Source organism: Charadrius vociferus, unplaced genomic scaffold, assembly GCF_000708025.1.
Source record: "Charadrius vociferus isolate BGI_N301 unplaced genomic scaffold, ASM70802v2 scaffold55, whole genome shotgun sequence".
Classification (NCBI taxonomy): domain Eukaryota; kingdom Metazoa; phylum Chordata; class Aves; order Charadriiformes; family Charadriidae; genus Charadrius; species Charadrius vociferus.
This window is the reverse complement of record NW_009648444.1, coordinates 2,603,457-2,623,770: the sequence shown is the minus strand read 5'-3', so window position 1 is coordinate 2,623,770 and position 20,314 is coordinate 2,603,457. Positions and strand designations below refer to the sequence as shown.

At 39.8% G+C, this 20,314-nt stretch overlaps 1 protein-coding gene across 1 annotated transcript in view; it reads right to left on the bottom strand.

The window, feature by feature from the left end:
* PPA2 (pyrophosphatase (inorganic) 2) overlaps positions 1–20,314 on the bottom strand; it is a 44,566-nt gene that overhangs the window by 12,332 nt on the left and 11,920 nt on the right. The window contains exons 2-6 of the mRNA XM_009885526.1: positions 14,032–14,056; positions 13,873–13,920; positions 11,270–11,389; positions 8,808–8,894; positions 7,399–7,525 (exon numbers count right to left, since the gene is read on the bottom strand). Coding sequence (XP_009883828.1) covers positions 7,399–7,525; positions 8,808–8,894; positions 11,270–11,389; positions 13,873–13,920; positions 14,032–14,056 — 407 coding nt within the window. The remainder of the gene's footprint in view (positions 1–7,398; positions 7,526–8,807; positions 8,895–11,269; positions 11,390–13,872; positions 13,921–14,031; positions 14,057–20,314) is intronic.

Genomic DNA, 20,314 nt, shown 5'->3' with positions numbered 1-20,314 from the left:
AATTAAGACCCAAAGGGACAATGAATAAAAGGACCATACATGTGACAGGAGAGGAGGAAAATTCCATATTTATAGGCTTTCATCTCAGTAGGTACCTCTTGCAATACATAGATTATTCAGTGAGGTAATTTTTTTCCCCAGCAACTGCATGGACTACAGGCATTTTTTGATATGAAAGAATAGCTAGTAAAAACAATTTCAACGCATGGATTTTTAAGCCAGCACCTCAAAACAAAATACAGGCTTGGCTCCTCAAAGTTATGTTAAAGGCACCCCTCTGTCACATTACTTCCAAATTCAACCCATTAGATACAAGACAGATACGTGCCAGGAGCACTAAACACTAACTCTGCTGATAATTCTGCGATATCTGCATACTTGCAGTGATAAGCCAATTCTGCCTTTACCTCTGTAATCCTACCATGCAAAAATGGAACAGGACACAAAGCGGAACACATGCCATTTGCAGGACACCCTTAGGAGGCATAGGTGAACATTGCCCAGTGGGTATAGAGAGATTAAACAGTCACATAGTAATTCTGCTCGAGGACTATACGGCTATAGTAAAGAGGCAGTTCATGATCTTAAATGTTTTCTTCTGCTGTGCACATCAAATTTTACCAGGTTGTCCTGTGAGACTACCACTGCTCCTGTCACTTGCAATGAGGTGGTCCTATCAGCCGCCTGGCAAATTAACTCTCCAGCAACATGTTTACATGGAAAAGCCTTCAATACAATTTTAATTAATTTTGCTACAATAAAGGATTTTGTCCTTTCTGGAAGACAAGTACCTTTTGTAGCTAGTGTAATCCTCTTTCCATCTATTTCATTCCTACAGTCACTTCTGATGGAAATGGGAGCTGACTTTTTACTGCTGTGCAGTGCATGCAGACTTCCAGCTACTTCATAACCTCACTCTGTCCAGGCCACCTTCCGTGGCATTATTCTCCTTCTCTAGTGTTTTGCCAGTCACTTGCTCACTTCTCCCTTTGATTCCCTGATGCCTCACCCTCTCTCTCTTGCTCCCTCTCCATACTGCTTGGCCAATTCATTCTCTTCTCCCATAGATATACCTCACTCACTGACATCTCCTGGCTGGCAGTAATTCCTGATGGATACTATTCTGTCTATCCAGTCCCATAAAACCGATTTTCAGAGTTGTTTAGTCCTCGGGATTGACACCTAGTCATGTGCTTTCCATCTTTAAGTGCCTAAATGTCTTTTTAAAACCTAGCCTGTGAACGTGAACAATGACATTCAAGTATTTAAAAAAAAAAAAAAAGAACAGTAATAGAAGGGAAAAAGTCTTGTGCTAAAGACCATTCAATTCTCTATAGACCACCAAGAGAGATTATGTGGACTGAACTGTGAGACCAAACCTACATGAGAAGATATGCTGAGCATTCATCAGTATCTGATAGATGCCACTTCCAAATTCCACTGGATCACACACTACTCAAAGAATAAAACATAAAACTTTGAAAAATCCTATGTAAATTTTTGCTTCTGCATGCACTTCATAGGGCTACGTGTTTATGGACTCGGAGTAAAACACATTTTGAACTTGGCTGCTGGCCATCCGCCTGTAGAAGATTAGGAGTTTCATTGGCAGAAGCCCAGAAAAAAGCAAGGGCACGTAAGGCTGTGCTACAGGCAGGTCTTCTAGCTGCAATACATGTTTAAGAGTACAAGAAGCCCTGCACTGCGGTGGGTGGGTGACACCAACCGAGAAGTAATGATTTTGAAAAGGGTGAGATTTGGTTGGAGGCAGGATGTTTCATTTGGGCACTAATAAAACTGCAGCTTCAATTGAAATGGGTTTCAGGGCTCCAGCGTATCATCCTGTTCTCTCCAAGCAAGAGTACATCCCTCCTCCCATCTTGAGTCCTTGTCATCTTCTCCTCTTGTGAGGTTTGAACTCACAATTTCTTGTACTTGTTGAAGAAACAGTATCTCAAGTCTGTAAAGCAAACTAGGCTGCTGCAGCAATTTCCATGGCTCCCAACAGTGGTCGAACTCCAGGTCTCCATCTCCAAACACTACTTAAATTTAAGTATACTTTCTCAGACTGCTGCTCCTTTTTTCCTGGTTCCTGTTTCAACAAACTTCTCTCCTATTGCTGCTTCTCCATTCCTCCTACTTGGTTATTTGCCTCATATTACCATAAAAACTGTCCATCAAAAGTGCTTTATTGTCTACTAACCAACATTTTGGCCCTTCCCCATCTGCTGTTCTTTATTTATAGGCCTAGTTTATATTTCTTTAAAGGACCCAAACATTGGAATAGGCTTTGGGGCAGGCTTTCATTACCTTCTTAAGATAGGGATGACCATCTTCAGGGACAGCATCACCTCTCTGAATTTCCCTCTCTCTACTGGAAAATACCTTGCCTCGGTGAAATGACTGCACAGCACCAGGCTACAGCACTATATGGCCGCTACAGTACTGTATATTCTGGTTTTGAGGAATTAAAAGGGTGGTTGCTTTTATTTCCTTGGTTCCTTGCAAGTTATTCTCCTTCATCCCCATGCGTCACTTCACTATTCTTTATTATGAAGGACACTTCACTACTCTTTATTATGGGAGTTGGTGGCAAACAGTAGGAAAAAGTGCAACAGTACAACCAAAAAAAAAAAGGGAAAAAACACGATTCTGCTGCTGCTGAGTCAGCACATAGCACAAAACATACAGAAAACAGCAGCTACCTCTTCAGTTCATTACAAGGTGCCATAGAAAAGCTTGTCCTCCACTTTGAAATCCAGACAGCTTCTTTGGGACATCAGGGGCAGAAGGAGAAAAATATACTCAGAAAAGAGTAAGCAAAGAAAGGTAAAAGAAAGATCACGATAAGCAGTACAGTGATTTACTGCACTGGTATCTATAGAAGCTAGCTGCGTATCATGATCAAAACCAAAAAATAGTGTTAGATGTCTTTTCCGCAAGAGACACCGTTAGTCACTTCTTTCTGACCCTGACTGCTAACCTTCCCTTAGAGCAGTGTACTCACACTGATGTGAAAAGGGTCTGAGCCAGCACAGGTGGAGCAAGCATGTACCTGGCTTCATGCGGTTTCAGCTCTGCAAGCAGGCCCTGCTCAGAGGGACGGAGCAGAAAGGTCAGGCTCCTGCAGGTACATGATCAGCACATACACACCGGGCTCTAGGCGGCAATTTCTGTATATTCTCTACATACGGCCACAGGTCCCATTTTTCTGGGCACCAGAGTTAAACACCAGGGGTTAAAACAAGATGGCTAATCACATTAAGGGTTGCAGTTTAGTCTCAATAAGGAAAATCTCCAGAGGTTGGCACAAACAACTGCTGCTAGCTCTCTGTCAAGGGAGCAAGCCAATGCAAACGCCGATCCCAATTCTATCTGGCTTTACAAAAGAGAACAACAAAAGCATTTGTACAAAACTACCATTTTTAGTACAACAGATGCTGCTTCTTGCAAGCAAAGCTAAAACAACATGCTTGCAGCAAGCTTTCTAAACAAGGTCTGTGGGAAGAGAGGACATATGTTTTTAATAACATCTTATAAACATTTACAGGAAGCAGCAGCTACATTCCATATAAAGGCATTTAGTGTATTTTGTGCAGCATGGTGTGAGGGGGTAGGAGGGGAGCCTCAGTACAGATAATTAATTTCTTTATATTGAATGCTTACACAAATCCACAACAAAGGTTTTCAGGGCCTCTGCTGCTGCTCTGCATATAAATACACTCACAGGCAAGGGTCTATACCAATATATGGTACAAAGTATGCAATACACTTTGGTTTTGCCATTTAGGGTTTGATCACTTAACTCAAAAAGCTAATCTCGAGTTGCACAGTGGAAAAGCAGCATGGCAACATAGCCCAGTTAACTATACCAGTACCAGCAAATGGTAGCGCAACAAAGATGGTAGACATCACCAACTGCTGTTGAATATATCCAGGCATCCTTCCAGTGAGCAATAGCAAAAAAAGGCTGCTAAGATTCCAAGCCAGTAAATCACCTCCAAAATGCCATCCATCATACAAGATTTGTCCAATTTACTCAGGGAGGGTAAGATGACCTTTTGAGAGCCAGACTTTTCATAAGCTGCTTCAAACACACTTCCTGCTTCAACTGCCAGTGATTTTCAAAACCTCTTGTCCAACATGAAGATGCCATATACATTTAGGCCAAATTAGAGCACAAAAATATTGCTCTTCCTTTCCAAGCCCAACCTTATAAAGGACACCAGATATGTATGTGAATTCCAATATATTAAATTCAATCCAAATTATGAGATAAGCAGACAAGAAAGTCCAAGAATCTGCTGCTTCTCCTGGCTAGTATTTCACAAAAACCAATCAAACAAAAAGCAACAACCCCCCTCCCTCCCCCCCAAAAAAAAATGCAGCCAGGCCTATTACACCACCAAGATGTAGTGTTTTGGTGTGCAGGGAGCTTTTAGGCTCATTCCCACACCTGCTTGGTCTGAAGTTGCTTTGCTGGTCCGCTAATGGCCATCTGCCTAGTAACTGCCTGAGCAAAAGACAACACAGTAGTTTTCAGGTAGCCACAAAGACAGATCTTATTGAAATAGATAAATCTGAATGTCCAGTTTTAGTCCAAAAGAAACTCTCCCATACAGATACCTGCATCTGACATACAACTTGTATCTGGAGTGAGATCGTTCCTATGCTCACCAGTATTAAGTGCGATAACTTCAAACAGATTACCTTCCAAAGTACAGTCCCACACTAAGTCTCTGCTCTTCCCACTGACAACAGAGTTCCCACTTGAATAGGTGCTAAGCACTGCTTCTCATTCCTGGGTCTTGTCACTATAAACTAGAGTTTCTCATTGTTAGGCGTGAAAGAAAAGTTCTAGGCAGGGTTTCCAATTTAAACCAGTATTTATCAATAAATGCCTGCAGGACACAGTACAGTGGACTGCTATGAATAAACAATGAGGACTGCTCAGAAGTTGGGACTGCTCAGTTTTAAGTTCTGTGAAGTCTCAGAAAAATCAATTGCACTTACGAGAATGATCACAATCCCAGAAGGAGAATACACAGAGTACCTGGGGTGTGCTTAAAGCAGCAAGAGGAGTTAACACACTGCGCGGGCTCAGGATGGGGTTTGCAAGTAATCACCACTCTGGTGTCTCAGAATTATCTTTTCCAAATGTTCACTGGGGGCTGTGCACATACTGAGCTGAAAGCAAATGTGATGATTCTCAGTCCAATTTGAAATGTTTAGCAAATGATACAAAAATGACTGGACAGACTTAGAAGGCAACGCTTAGCCTCATTTTCCCCCAGGAGGCCACCACGGTAACACAGCAGCACGTCAATTATTGAGGGAGATACCAGTTTTATCTGTAGCTGCTATCCCCTTTGTACTGAAATAATTAACATCTTTGGGAAGGGGGGAAAACAAGTATAAAAGGACATATTGTACTGCCTACTCCAACAGATTTGTTTGTTTTCAGACTGAAGGATTGCTGTTAAACACTGCAAGCTAGTCATGTTTTGTGAAAGCAGATGGGGGCTTTTTTTTTTTCCCCTCCTTCTTCTTTCCTTTTGTAAATCCTGGACTGCAACTCCAATCCCAAAGGGAAACCATATTAAACTGGATAAATATTTCTGCACTTCTCTGAAACTCAGACAGAAGGAGTTAAACTCTTGAAGTTTTGCATCTATTCTCTGATAAGAAAGGATCACACAGGAATCAACTACAAGCAATAGTTTGCTCATTTTGGTTGTGTGCTTTGGTTTTTTTTATTTATTAAACAAGACTAAAACTCTTACTCCTCTCCCAAACAAACTAAAACTGTAAGACAGCTGACACAAATCAGTCATTACCTGAAAAAAAAAAAACAAAAACAAAACAGAGAGCTTTCAATTAGAGCTACTTAACCCAGTGGCATAAACTTTGCCGGTTTTACCCCTACTTAGGGGACTCCTTTTAAATTCTCTCACCCACTCTTCTGATTAAACTCTCTCAGAAATTTTTAAGGAAAAAAGGTAAGAGTTAAACAGAACAATGTATAGAAATAAAATCTAATTACTTGTCTTTTAACTACTGACACATCATGCGTTGCTGCACATTATAGAGGTTTAAATTGATACTAACATTAACAGCAAACTATTACTTACTATTTCCTTAAGCTGAACTTCTTAATCTCTAACTGTCAAAGCAGTTAAAGAGTCATAAACACTATGTAGTAATTCATCTGCCCATTATTTTAATCAGCATCAACCCAAGAGTTTCCTTTTCCTCATTTCCTCTTCTCCCCTTCTTTCCCCACAAGCCAAGTATTCTCCACGTGAAAACAACCTGCAAGAAAACTGAGAATGAAGGGCCAGTCCAGTGATATACTTACTTTACATTCAGAAACCAGGAAAAAGCCTCAACGGCCAGGAAACATAATTCCTTAAGAAGCCACTGGATAGCCCTATTCCTACAGAAAGGCCATTCTGGGCCTTGGTGCTCCCTACCAACAAAGAGCAGGTTCCAAGCGTGCATACTTGATGGTATATATGGGTTTGGGTCTCATAACAATCACTAACTTTTACACAAATCTCTGCGCTTAATTCTCATGATTCCCAGTAACATTGCATTTGAGGAAGTGAACCTCCATTCATCCAGAGAAAAGCTGCTCTTTACCTGTGCTGTAAAAACCTAACTCCCTGCAGTTTTAACACATCTGTATCGTCTTCTTAATGAACAGTCCTGCAGGCAGAATTACACTTCATGTGCCATTCATAGACACATTTTAGCACTTGAATTCCGTTTGGATACCGGGAGCATGGTCACTAGGAGGACATGTCTGGACAGGATATTTCCCCCTGCACAATTAGTCATCATCAAGGCTGATACCAGGGTGAGCTGCATTGGCAGTTTACTTTGCAAATTTTCAAGCTAAAAGGTGAAACCTAATCATTCATACTAGGGAACAAACCCTGGAAGTAACCCAGTTACAAGTGACTAAACATTGGTAATATACAGCCCTTTTCAGAATGCAACACAACGCCTGCAAATATAAAAAGAACAAACACTTTCAACATGGAAAACAGCGGTGTGCTACATAATCTCAGTGGGTAAATATGCACTATTACACAGGAGATAAGCCTGTAATTTTAAGAGGTCACTTTCTAAGGCAGTTGTGTTTCAGAAGTCAAAAGACTTTCTGCATGACAAGTCCTCTTGAAAATCCAAGTGAACCTTTTCAAGAGCTTTGTGTGAAAGCACATATGCCCTCCTTAAAGGAAAAACCTGATTTAAAAAAAAAAAAAAAGAAAAAAGAAAAAAGAAAAGTCTTGCCTTTCAGCTTCTTGTTATTCTGGGTGGCCTAAACTCAGGCACCATTCTACTGTGCAATTTGCTAACATAACTTGCATTAAGAAAGACAAAAATACTTGCCGTGGATTTTCTGAGCTTCTGGGTCATCCACACTGATAGCAATTATCTTCCAATCTGTCTCTCCTTCATCAACAAGAGCTAAAACACCCAAGACCTTCACCTGAACCACCTCACCAGAAGAACGAATCTGAAACAGAACATAATCTTGCAAAGATTTGGAAAACACTAGGTAGAATTTCTCGTTTACCTTACAAACAAAATAGTTTTAGTACATTTTTGACCAGCAGCTGACAGAACTGCAAGATAAAGCCGTAATACAGATTACATCTGTAACACTGATACATCTATTTAAGATTACTAGATTTCTCCCACCATTGCTATTCTTCAACCCTCAATTCTCCAGTCCGCATTTATTTAAGTAGACAACACAAGCTAGAATTTTTTTTCTTTTCCTCTACTGTACTTCCCCAACACCTTCTTGACCTTTACGCGAAACTACAAGTCAAAAGTATCTCATGCTCATTTTTTAAATCCTTCCTGCCTCTTGACTCTGTTTTCTCAACTCTTGGTCTTAACCTCTCTCTCGCTGTTCCTTCCTCTAGACTCCAATATACACACATAAACACACAGCCCTTCCCAAAAAATATCAGCGTAACTCTTTTCTGCGTTTTCTTGGGAACTTTCTCCCTACCAGCTAATACTCCCTTTATAACTCTTTCTGGATCCCTTGAAATTCAGCTTTAGGTTCCTTTCCTCAAATAAAGCCACCTTTGCTAAGGTCACCAATTACGTTTCCCCTTACCTAAAATATCCCAAGAAATCTCTCTTCCAAACTCATCCATTTCATAACCCCATCTTTGATACAATAAAGCTAAACCTTTCCCCTATACCTACTAATGGCATTTGCTGCACCTTTTTCATCCACCCACTCCATATTTCGTAACTCTGCAACACTGCAACAGGTTCCTGTCTTGTCCTCTAGAGGAGAGGGATCTACTTCTGTTTGCACCCATGAGAAAACTGAAACCTGCTTCCTTTGTGCATCTGACCTTGTAATTTTATGTGCATGACGCCGCCATAGTTCCTCATCTTTCAGAAAGCTATTCCTAGCTCCAGTACTGCTAAGAGGGGAACAAGACAGAAATCTTTTCCTCCCCCGAAAATCTTAACCCCCTCCTCCTTCACTCAAAACTCACTGTCCAGCCACAGAACTTAAGGGCAGTGTTCTCTTATCCCTTTTATCCAGTGTATCCCTTTTATTCAGTACACAAACCTTACCAAATCCTCCTTTTTAAAAATCCACCATTTCCTTACCCATTCCCTCCTCAGATCTTCTATTCATACTTTTGTCATCCCCTGAGACTTATTACCATCTCTTATAGTTTTCCATCTACCCTTCTATTCCAAAAGTTGTTACCAAATTATTAAATTAACCTTGATAAATTAAATTAATCCTGATAAAGACAAACCTTTGAACCTATTTCACAAACATCAATGGGATCGTTATCTCCACAACATCCTGTATTGTCATCTGTATGGTTTGGATCTTCCCAGGTCTGTCAAAGGGAAGAGAATTACCAGTTACCAGGTGACCTGCAATTACAATCCGTCTAACCACTAAATTACTAAGATTAATAAAAACACCAGTAAAAACATCAGCTTTCTGAGAACACACTTGCTCAATGGGAAAAGAAAAAACAAACAAAGAAACGGCCAATGGACTGATGTTGAGTAACTCACACTCAGGACAAGTAACATGAGGATTACTGGGGACACAGGAACAAAAATATTAACTGCATCCATGACTCAACAAACACACTTTATCAAATTGAGGCGATTAAGGCATCAGAGGACCCTGAATATAGTGGTTGTAGGATTAAGCTAGGACATCCTACAATTACATTCTTATTATACTCTTTAAATACCATGGCAATATAGTAAGTTGCTTTCAAAAACATCTAGACACTGAGCTAACCAAGCTCCTGTACATGGATTTGTCAGCACCCAATTAGCTTTTTATTTTTTTTAGATTTAGATATAAAATATTTCTGAGTATTTTGAGATGTGTACATTCCCAAGAACAGCCAACAGCTTAAGACCAAAGAAGCTGCTCCAGCAGGCAAGTTCAAACCCCTACTCTGAGCTCCATACAAGCAAGGAATCAGAGCCAAGTTATACTAACTGAATTACTAGACCAGTACTTGCTTTGTCTCTTACTGGCTAGCAATGAGTAACTCATTCTAAAGTTGAGAAGTTTTCCTGGTAAGAATTTTGAGTCCAATGAAATTTTGTTGAAAGGGTGTTGGAATTTTTTTTTTCCAGGCAGCTATACTGTTAGCTCCTGCTGTCTGTGGTAAAACCTCCACCTCAAATGTGTTCTTGAGAACTTGACCGATACTAAAAGGCAAAACGGTAAAAAGCAAATGCTCAGGTGTTTATGTAACAGAATCATTACCAAAAAAATGCTGAAGTGGAGTTAAGAGAGAATTTTAAACTTAAAACTTATTTTTGCAATATGCTTTTTAGCAAGTGCTTTTTATTTAAGGCTGTGTTATACCAGTAACTATTCTCCTGCCCAGCTGCATGCCTCCACTTGTAGGTTAGAAGGAAAGCTTTCTAGGAACGGTATTGTTCTCTGGACAGTACAGCAACTCCTGCAATAGTGATAGTCCTACCATCATTTTTTAACTCCCTGTTCCGCAGCATAAAACAGCAGCCACAAACACATCTCTTTACACCACATACTAGGGTTGAACTTCCGGCACCTGCTGATACTGATGAAAAGTCCTCTTGTGACAACAGAGACGCTGAACTGGATTTTATATGTTACAGATGCTAGTAGGAATCTGGAGTATCATCTAGACTTCAACAATTGGAGGTGTAACGATCCAACTGGTATTTTAAAGTTATTATAGAAAATAAAAATGACAGTTATCTCCAGCCCTCTCTGACTCACAAGGTAACAAGGGAAGCTGAACATTTCTCCTGGGGAAAGCGTCATCAGTCCAAAATCATGCACTTTGTGCAGGAAAACATTCAAATGTTTCATTTTGACTTTGTACTAAGGCACACATGAATTTCAAAACATTAAATGGAATTGCTGGTTCCCAACTATACCTACTTGGAAACTTTGTCTACTGAGACTGCTCACTGGGTAAGAACTTCATTGTTATATTCCAGTATCTGCCTGGTATCTCCTCTTCGGGGACCAAACACATAAGCAGATTTCCAGGAATAAACTTTCATTGCTTATGCAGTTAAGCATAAAGAAAATAAATTACTCTTTTCTAGCTCCATCATGTTCTTTAGTAATAATTTAAGTCCAATGTGTTATTCACAGAAATGAAAAAAGTTTGAAACTTTTCATTACGCTCAAAATTTCAGCCATTTGTCGGGCTTTTTCAAGGCTCAAAATTTTGAATATGTCATGATCAGTAAAGTCTCACAGTTCAGAGAAAAGTTAACTAAGGCAGTTGAGGTTTAATCTGAAAAAGAACAGCCCTTGTGTTCCTCTTTGTTAAAGATATTAAGAAATAGCAATTAAAATTTATGCTGCAATACATGAAAATCCTAAATTAGTTTTTAAAAAAATGCCTTGCTTAAGCAGAAAAGGGCTACTTGACAAAGTATTCTTAAATGACAGACCATGACAGTTTAATTCTGTCACTACAGTACAGACACAGACTAAAGATTTGAGATTTCTTGACCATTTAACTCCTTCCTGAAACACAGCACATATTTACACCCAAACCCAAATTCTGATCAAAATTTATAGATGCAATAAAGCTCAACATAAAAAAATCCTAATTTACAAATGTATCAAAGAGAAACATCCCTCTTGCAACTGATTTGCATTCAGGCAGTACCCAAGATTTACAAGGCAATTTACACAGAAGACAGAAAACTTTCACCATTATAACAAAAATGTTACCTGTGGGAGGGCACCATAATTCCATATATAACCCTTGTGAGGAAAGATATTTGCCACATATCGAAGCTTGCCTTTCTTTATATCTTGTTTAATGGGATTCAACGGCTCCTCAGTGGCAATCTAAGCAGATCGTGAAAAAAGAGAGAGAAAGGGAGAATGGTAAAGTGGAAAGCAATTCATTCTGTACCCAACCAGTTAGAAAGATCCATCTGGGAGCATGTGCTTGTGGTTTGAGAAGTATTAAAAGTGTGATGGCCTCACTCTAAATCTCAAGGGTCACGTTCAAAAAGCAGCTTATTAAGGTTTTAAATAACGTTGTGAAGTATGCAAGGAAAAAAATGAATCTAGAAGAGAAAGTCATAAATTTATAAGGAGACTATCACGGTCAACCGTAAATACTGAAAGGAACTTAAGCTAGAGGCTGTTGCACTTTATAGTACAGGTTCAACACACAGGCGAATGGTGGCACAAGTTCTTCTGACAACAGGGGCTTTGACAGCGACAGGGGAGATGTTTCATCTTCTTCTCACCCTCTGTTTCTTGCTCTCCCATTGCATGTACCCCTTCTCTTCATCACCTCTCAGCATACAAATGCTTTTTAGTAAGCACAAGTCCTGCATAGTCACCAAATGCCAACTTAATGCAGATTTGGAACAAGTTAAGCTAGCATTAGAAGCCGGCATTCTTGTTGCCAAAGAAGCACTCACAGAAGGACTGAACTAATTAACACTGAACTGTTTATTATTGTCATCATCCTCCCCAAAACCTCAAATACAAACCCTCTGCCATATGAGTTACCTACCATGCATCAGCCAATTCACTGCAACCATCTTTTTGACACTCCACACCGCAACCCAACCCATGTTAGCTTGGTTCTTGCTTACAAACACTCATCTGAAAGGCATCACAGTTGTTACAAGCTCAGAGGGTACGTAGTTTGCGTGCATAAGCACATAGCCCTTAGTCCACATTCATTTTACAACATCCTTGTAATTTACCTAAAGCACCACCACCAAAACCATCCCAAAGGAATTCCACCTTTCTGAACTACACCAAGCTGTCAATAGCATGCACTTATTCCACAAGTAAACCTTCCCCAAGAGCTGAGATCAAGGTTCATACATTTCTGTTTTCACACTTGATTCTACCTGCTTCTGGTCATAACTTAATAGTGAAGACCTCGAATATGCCACCTGGGACTTTGACAGAAGTGGAGCTCAGCAATGCTTTTTCTTGATGTAAACCGGGACAAAGAGGAGTAACTGACAACAGCAGACAAAAGTGTCGTGAAAACCACCTTCAGTAAAATCAAGGGAAGAAGAACAGAAATACAACAAACTCATGAGCAGGAGATCTGGCACTGGGGATGTAACAGTGGGAAACATTCGCCCTAAGGTAAGGTTTAATTTTCTACAGTCTCCATTCCGTGTGAGGGAATCTCAGCACCGAGATGCAGACAAGACCTAGTATTAGCACCTTACCACAGTCTGGACAGCAGGACTGCTTTCACAATTAATGCAGGAAATTTCAAGTATATTAAAAGTTATATATTAGAGAACTACATCTGGTCTCCTCTATCAAGCCAGAAATGTCTAAACCCACTGATTTCTGAACCTAACAGAACAGTAAACTTTTCTACCCTTGACAGAACATGCCACGAGAAGGGGAGGGACAGCAACCTGACCTTTATGCAGAGTTCAAATAGCATTGTCAAAGGGAAGCTCTGCAAAAGAGAACTCAGCTTCCTCAATAAATCATCATCTTAAAATACAAGGTAAATATCCAAGGTAACCCTGCTTGCAGAGTAGCAACTGTGGTGGTAAACACAGTTCAAATGATTTTCCAGCAAGAGAGAAAGGAGAAAACAGAATTCTGAAATAATATGCTGGGGAGCTTCTTTGGTGTTATTTTTAATAATCAAAATAATCAACAGCTCAACCACAAACTTCCTTAAAAGCATCCAGGAAGCATCCCTAAAATTAATACAAACATTCAGGAAGATGGGACATATCTTGGTAAATCTGTTGTTTCACAAACACTCACAAACACTACAGGCAAAACGTTACTCAGCTTCTATATTGTAACTGCAGAGGAACAACCTACTGGGCTCTACTTTTAAAGTATCTCCCTCCAGCACTAGATACTTTCAGTCAGTGAGGTCCCCAACTATTTTTTTGTCACAAGGAAATGCTTTTTCATTTGCAACTCCATTTGTCAGGATTGGGCCTAGCACACTCTACAGTGGAAATGAGAGGAATTAAGTCCTCCAAGTGTAATGCTGTATGAGCAAGCAAGAGTACGACTAAATGTTGGACAATGCCCTGCAAGCCAGACTCTGTTGCAGGTGTGCTGCACTCTGCAGTCACAGGGCTGTCAAGAATATCAAGTACTCACCTGCAGGAGGGAAAGAAAATTAGAACCTCAACACTTTATAATTGCAAGGGAAGTGTCTGTATGCGCAACTTCAAATTAATTTTTTAAACAGAAACAATTTTATGTGTAAAGAGTAATCCACACGCTGATTAAACTCCAACTATTGGAAGCCACTGCATTGTTGTAACTTTCACAGATACCTATATAATCAAGGTATTTTTCTTAATTACCTCCATTTTTGCATTTGTCCAACGAGGCACTTCCACAATCATATTAAACAGGACCTAAAACAAAAAACAATGACAGAACTGAAAATGAAATCCACTTGGTAATCAGTATTTTACAGTAAGACAAATTCTCTCCTCTGTATTCAGCAGCAACATACATCATATCTCTCTATTCCAGCTGCTTTTACTTTAAGTACAATTCACTTAGTTCCGCAAAATGATATTCAACCTCCTTGGTTCACCCTTTCCCCACCCCTTTGAGAATATTAACAACTACAAGCAGTGGAAATCCATGTGATGTTTTCTATTCCCAGATCAATATTACTCTTCACAAAATGTTCAGAAAGTCCATGGAATGGTTTGTCACAAGGCAGTGGTTCAGTCTACTACTCAAAGAGGACTGGACGTCCTATAGGACAGAGTTAGCTTTCCTTCAAGCACTGGAAAGGACAATGGTTTGGTTTTTCCCCTGAAGATTTATTTCTTCAGGCCCTCCTCTTCTGCCTCATTCATTTTTATTTTTTTTTTTTAAAAACCCATGCAAATGCAACAACTACTGACATTTCTGATTCTCAGTCAAATCTGGTTGAAGTGAGGCAAAATGAATCCAAAAGTGATGGCAGAGCAAGGATGTGGACACAGACACCTCATGTTTGTATTAGCCTTCTTCCTAATAGAAACAAAGTGAAAGCTGGTTTAAGAAGGGGAGTCTGGGGGAAATAAACCTGAAATATGTAAACCTTCATGCTTTTAGAAGAAAAATAAGTAATCTACGCTCTTCTTACTGAGGAGGTTAAAGCGACATTTTCAAAAGAGGAAACTGTGTAATTGCTGTAAGGTTTCTTTTCCTGAAGCTGTCAGTTAAGTACTACCAAGGAGTAGAGTATTAATCGAAATGAGTAACTAGACCAAACCACACAGCATTGTCTACAACCTGTTTTCTCCTAGATTACTAAAATAATCCCAAAACATCACATTGCCTGGGACATCTCTTCATAGCCAAAGAAAACGTGCATTGGTATTAAAAATTGCCACAGTTCAGGAAGGACGAAGTATGTTTTTGCAGAAATTTGTAGGAAAAAAAGAATAAAGTCAAACCAACTGAAGACTAGAACTGACTGTTTAACTACACTGCAACTAAGGCTCCAGGGGACTCAAATATTTGTATTTTTGCTCCTTGTATCCTGCAGCTGCAACAAACAAATACCATTACCAGGGTCAATGCCACACTGTGATTAAAGTAATTCCAATGGTTCTATGATCTTCTCCTCCCAAACAAACCTGGAATGCGGAAAGCAAGAAAGCAAAGGAAAATCCCAACTGTCACTCAGCATTTCTCCCATGAGATAACAAGCTATGCACAATCCTGACGGCAAATTCCCAGTAAATTTTAATTAAATTCACCATCCAAAAGTACTGTGCCCATACTGCAGTCCGTGGCATGTCAGATGGAATCACTTTTTCCGATCAGGTCATAACCAAATAAAACAAGGTGGGGGGGAAGAGGTGTGCTTCAGATCAGTTTCATAAAGTACACCTTACGTATATAACTACGGTTGTAACAGAGAAGTAATCAGAAAGAAAGCTGAAAGATGTCAATGCTAAGGAAGCGGACAGAACAAAGCAACATACATGCAGCAGCAGGTAAGGGAAGGGTTGGAGGAGCGCCAACTAAAGTCTGCACATCCATCTGGGAAACACTTGGAAAAAAAGAAATGCACAGTGTGAAAGCCAGTGATGACAAGAAACTCTTAGGGAACTGCCAAGCAGGTCAAAGAATTGTTCTGACTGGTATCCACAGGCAGAAAACTTACAAACTACTTCTGGAATTGTACACAATGCCTTCTCATCCACCCCAATCCTGTATTTGTGTTGTTTACATGTCACTGTACATTTTCCTGACCATGTCAGATACAATGGCTTCAGCAGCCTGTAAATCTTGGTTTGGAACTTTAATTGGTCAAGAGTTATTCCAGGTCTTCACCAAAACAGCTCTCAGGGCTGGACAAAAACTGGACTGAAATGAACACAATACTGCTCTCAAAAACAAAAATATTACTTGGACTTAACTCAGCTATAAGACCAGGCCTTCATAATTTGTGGTATCAGTCAAATGTGAATTGTCAAGAGTCTTAAATGTGACAGCCTGACAGATTAATTTGTATGCAAAAAAAATCCCCGAAAGTACTCTCTCTAATGCTAAGCTGCCACAAGCATTTACAAGAGATTAATAACTTCATGCAGTGCTTACATTTAAAAATAAAAAGTTTTATTTATAGGGCAATCACATTTTCAGTGTGATGAGACAGGATTCACTGGTGTGGAAAGGAGAGCACATACTAGATAGTTTGACAGATACAGAGAAGTATACTCCTCTGGTTTTTTAGGCGGTTTTTTCCTCCTCTTTCCTGTCTTTTCCCTCCTTGCCTAAGTATCACCCGGGTATTTTTCCACCACTTTTATTTTCCCAGACCAAGCACCTATTCCTTCAGACCACTTTAATGTTCTCCCCCATCCTTTGCTGCAAAACCATCGCTGCCTCAGCTGCAAACAGAAATGCAAGTGTCAGACACCACCTGTCTTCACAGATTACCATCTGCATATGCCATTCAGTGGTTAGTTTTGGATGGTGAATGCATCTGGTAATTGATATTCTTATCTTTATTTTAAATCAGTAAAACAAAAAAATTCCACCTCACCAAACCCCCAGGTGAGCATTTCTACCCCCTCAATGGTGAGATTGTTTCAACAGCCCATTTAAAACACCTTCCCGTGACAGAAAAAGAAAAAAGATTTTCTTGAAACGAAAATTATTGCTTTGGAAAGTTTACCATTTAACTGCCTTAGTCTGACAGCAGTCAACTGGTCTGCCTATGAGATCACTGCTCACTGCAGTCCAGATTTAATCCAACTCTGCAAGTGCCTAATGTTGAAGGGACTCCACTTCATGACAGCAGACTGTACAACAGGCCAGATGGAGTAGTTCCTACAGGCTAGCCTCATGCCAACTCTGCTGGCTGACGGTTGCTTCAGAAGGACAGTCTCCTGGATCATGCAAGAAAAGAGGAGGAAACAGTTTCCTAGATTCAGAAAAAGGGACAGAACCCATCTGCCAGGGGAAGCGACCTGACAGAGCCCAGAGGACTTTCAGCTCAGCGTATTAGGTAGCTTGTTTGACTTTGGGTTAATATAAACACAAGACAGATACTTGCACTTATGCTCTATTATACCTTGAAGAGGTGATAGGAAAAAAAAAAAAAAAAAAAATCACTTGCTCAACACAGAGGAGTCAAAAGGGCATTTCCTAATTCCTAAAACTGAATATGCAAATCAGCAGAAAATGACATCAGAAGGAACAAACAGTATGTCTAAATTAAATTATATCCTTTATTTCCTAAGAACTACACAATAAGTACATTACATTGGAACTCACATAAAATATAAATGTTTGCTTTATTGGGGTGTTTTCTTTAATACTGCTTGGCAACTTACTGCATTCCATTTCAGTTGAACATCATTTTTAATGTATCATGATATCGGTTTTGCTGAGAGAAGCAAAAATGTCCCTTTCCTACAGAGAACAGGAACAGTTTGGGGGTTTTTGAAATATGAAAGCCGCAGAAAGATAAAAAGATATACAAATATACTTCAACATATTCATACAGCAAGTGTTGAGAAAAGCAAGGAGAATACAGACTGTTGTATCCGGGTAAACCTTGAGTCAGCATTCTCTCCACTAAGACTGATAGCCAAGAATAACTGCTAGCTCTGGCTGATTATTTGATTATTTGAAACCTGAATATCACAGGAAGAAAAAAATTAAGGGCATTTCTGACACTATTTTTACAACCTGCCTTTCTCGAGTCCCATACACCCTTCTCGGAAAGAATTCCTCCTTACCTAACTTTCCCTTTCTTGTCCAACTATTTCCTTTCCCAGTCTTCCCAAGTTCCTTAGCTGGTGCATTTGAGGGGAGGGTTTTGAATAGGTATGATTTTGCCCAAGGGTTGCAACACCTAATGCTCAACTCTGAAGGTTCAGCAAATTTGAAATGGAAGTGGAGCCACCTATGCCGAGTGAGGAAAGTGACAAAACAAGAGAGAAGAGAGGAACAGAAAACTCAGTATAATCTAATTAAGTGACAAACATCACCACTTCTTAAGGCCTGATTGCCATTCACCATCACCGCTGCATGACAGGGAGAAGAGATATGCTAAAGCTTGCATTTACTTTAGTCGTTTTTATAGCAGAGTGCTTAAAAACAACTCTGAAGGCATCAGAGGCAGCATTTGGGGGCTGCTGACCCTTCCTCACTGAGAAGCTCTGAGCTGACAAGACAGCAAGAAGAAAAAGCAGCTATAATTTCCATTTCTTTTCCGTCTGCTCATTTGCAATCTTGCAGGGATTCTCATCAACCATCAACTGAACATGGCAGCACACACCTGAGGACTAACAAGAATGAAAAAGATTAGCTGCAGTTCAGCAGCAGTGGGAACAAAGGATGATGTCTGAAAGGAAAAAAGAAAAAAAGGAAAAAAAGGAGAAGGAAAATAAGGACTGTCATGAAACACACCCAGAAGTAAACAGAGATGGGCTTGCTTATAAAATGAGTACCCACGTTATAAGCATTCCCAGTGTAACACTTGCTAGAAGGTATTTGCCAATGAAAACAACAAACCAGATGCCAGCAACATCTGGAGACCAAATATACTGTATCTAAATGAGAAGCCAGTGGAACTTTTCCAATATAAATTAACATGCCACATAGCAAAAAAGGAATGCAGTGCACAGCATAAATGCGAAGTGCCTCTTCATAGTGTACTTCCCTCACGTCATAGTGAAAAGGGAATCACGAACACGATGTAAGTTTTTACTTTACAGGTATCCCAAAAGTGGTGTCAGGCATATTAGCTGATAAACTAGTTATTGGTCACATTCACCTGCAAAACTACTCACTGTATAACCATGACACAAATGAAAATGAAACACTGACTTTCTCAAGTTTAAGGAACCATTTATTTGAAGTTAAGATTGATCAAATCGCTGATGCAACTTTCCTCAGTAAACCAACTCTACTCCAGTAGATTTGAACTGGACCACTGAGTGAAGATTACTTCTATTCTCAGTATTTGTTAATCTACAGGAACACAAATCAAGGCTTGCTGCTATTGGATGCATCCATAGAAAAAGGCTGGGGAAGTTCAAGCATCAGGATGAAAGCTTCGCTGATAATCTAAAATTTAAATGCACAAATCCCGGAATACACATAATGGACACACTACAGCCCAGGTTACATATACCGAAAACATGTCTTATGTGACCAAAGAAGGTTACAGAGGCTGTAGTTAAGACAGAATACAAAGTCAGTACAAAGTTTGCACCTGTACTGCATGGGAAACGATGACAGCTTGTCCTTTCTTATGAAACATACTAACTTTATCATAAGACAACTCTCAACACCAGTTTTGAACACTGTTCCAAGCATGAGGTCCTCTATCAGATCACCTATTCAGACTGCATGACTATTTTGATGACCCCTTATATCTCACCTGACTAGTTAATTTATCAGAAGGTTTTGCCTGACAGAAGCAATTCAATTCAAGTCCACAAGTGCATTCTAGCACTGTGCAACCTGCAGGATGCAAAAAACCAAGAACTGTCTTGTTTCCCTCTTTGTATTTTTTTTTCGAATGCTCTTGTGGCTGTCTGCAAGTTAGAGGACTATAAGCTCTAAATACTTGAACAGATTCCTTACCAAGGCCAACATTTTAAGTAAAACTTTGCATTCCAGAACACCTGGGTCCTCTGAATGAGACGACATGTGAATCCTTTACCAAAGACATACAATGACAAGTAGATTAGAAACTCTTCCACTACCGCAGGGAAGCAACATGTCACATTTGTCTTGAAAAGAAAACGATGACCTCTTCAAACCTTCTTCCTGCTAGACATGGAAGACCATATTCAACAATCAGCCTCTGACAGTTTTGACTGTAACCACAGAGGGAACATCCACTCTTGCAGATAGAGATGTGAAACTTTTGATACCTTTCACAAAGATTTACTTGGGCAGGAGTGGATTCCAAGTGCTTGCAATGCTTAAGACAAAGCAGAGGTTCAGATAGCAAGCTGGTAATAATTTTGAGACTGGAGCTGAATATGATTTCTTTCAGCACAGTTTCTCCCTCAAAATAACTTCTCTCTAGTCTTCAAACAGCCAAAAAACATCTGTGAAAGCAAAGAGATCAGTTGTCAAGAGTGGCTGCAAAGCTAAATTTAATTGAGATTTGGAAAGGTCTAAAATGTTGCAAGAAATGGATGCACTACTGAGAACAGTTCATACAGAAACACCACAGCATCTCCCTTACAAGTAAAAGCTGAGACTGCAAAGCAGCTACCAGACACTTGTATGATGTTCGTTCCCCTATCCCATGAATGTTGAAAG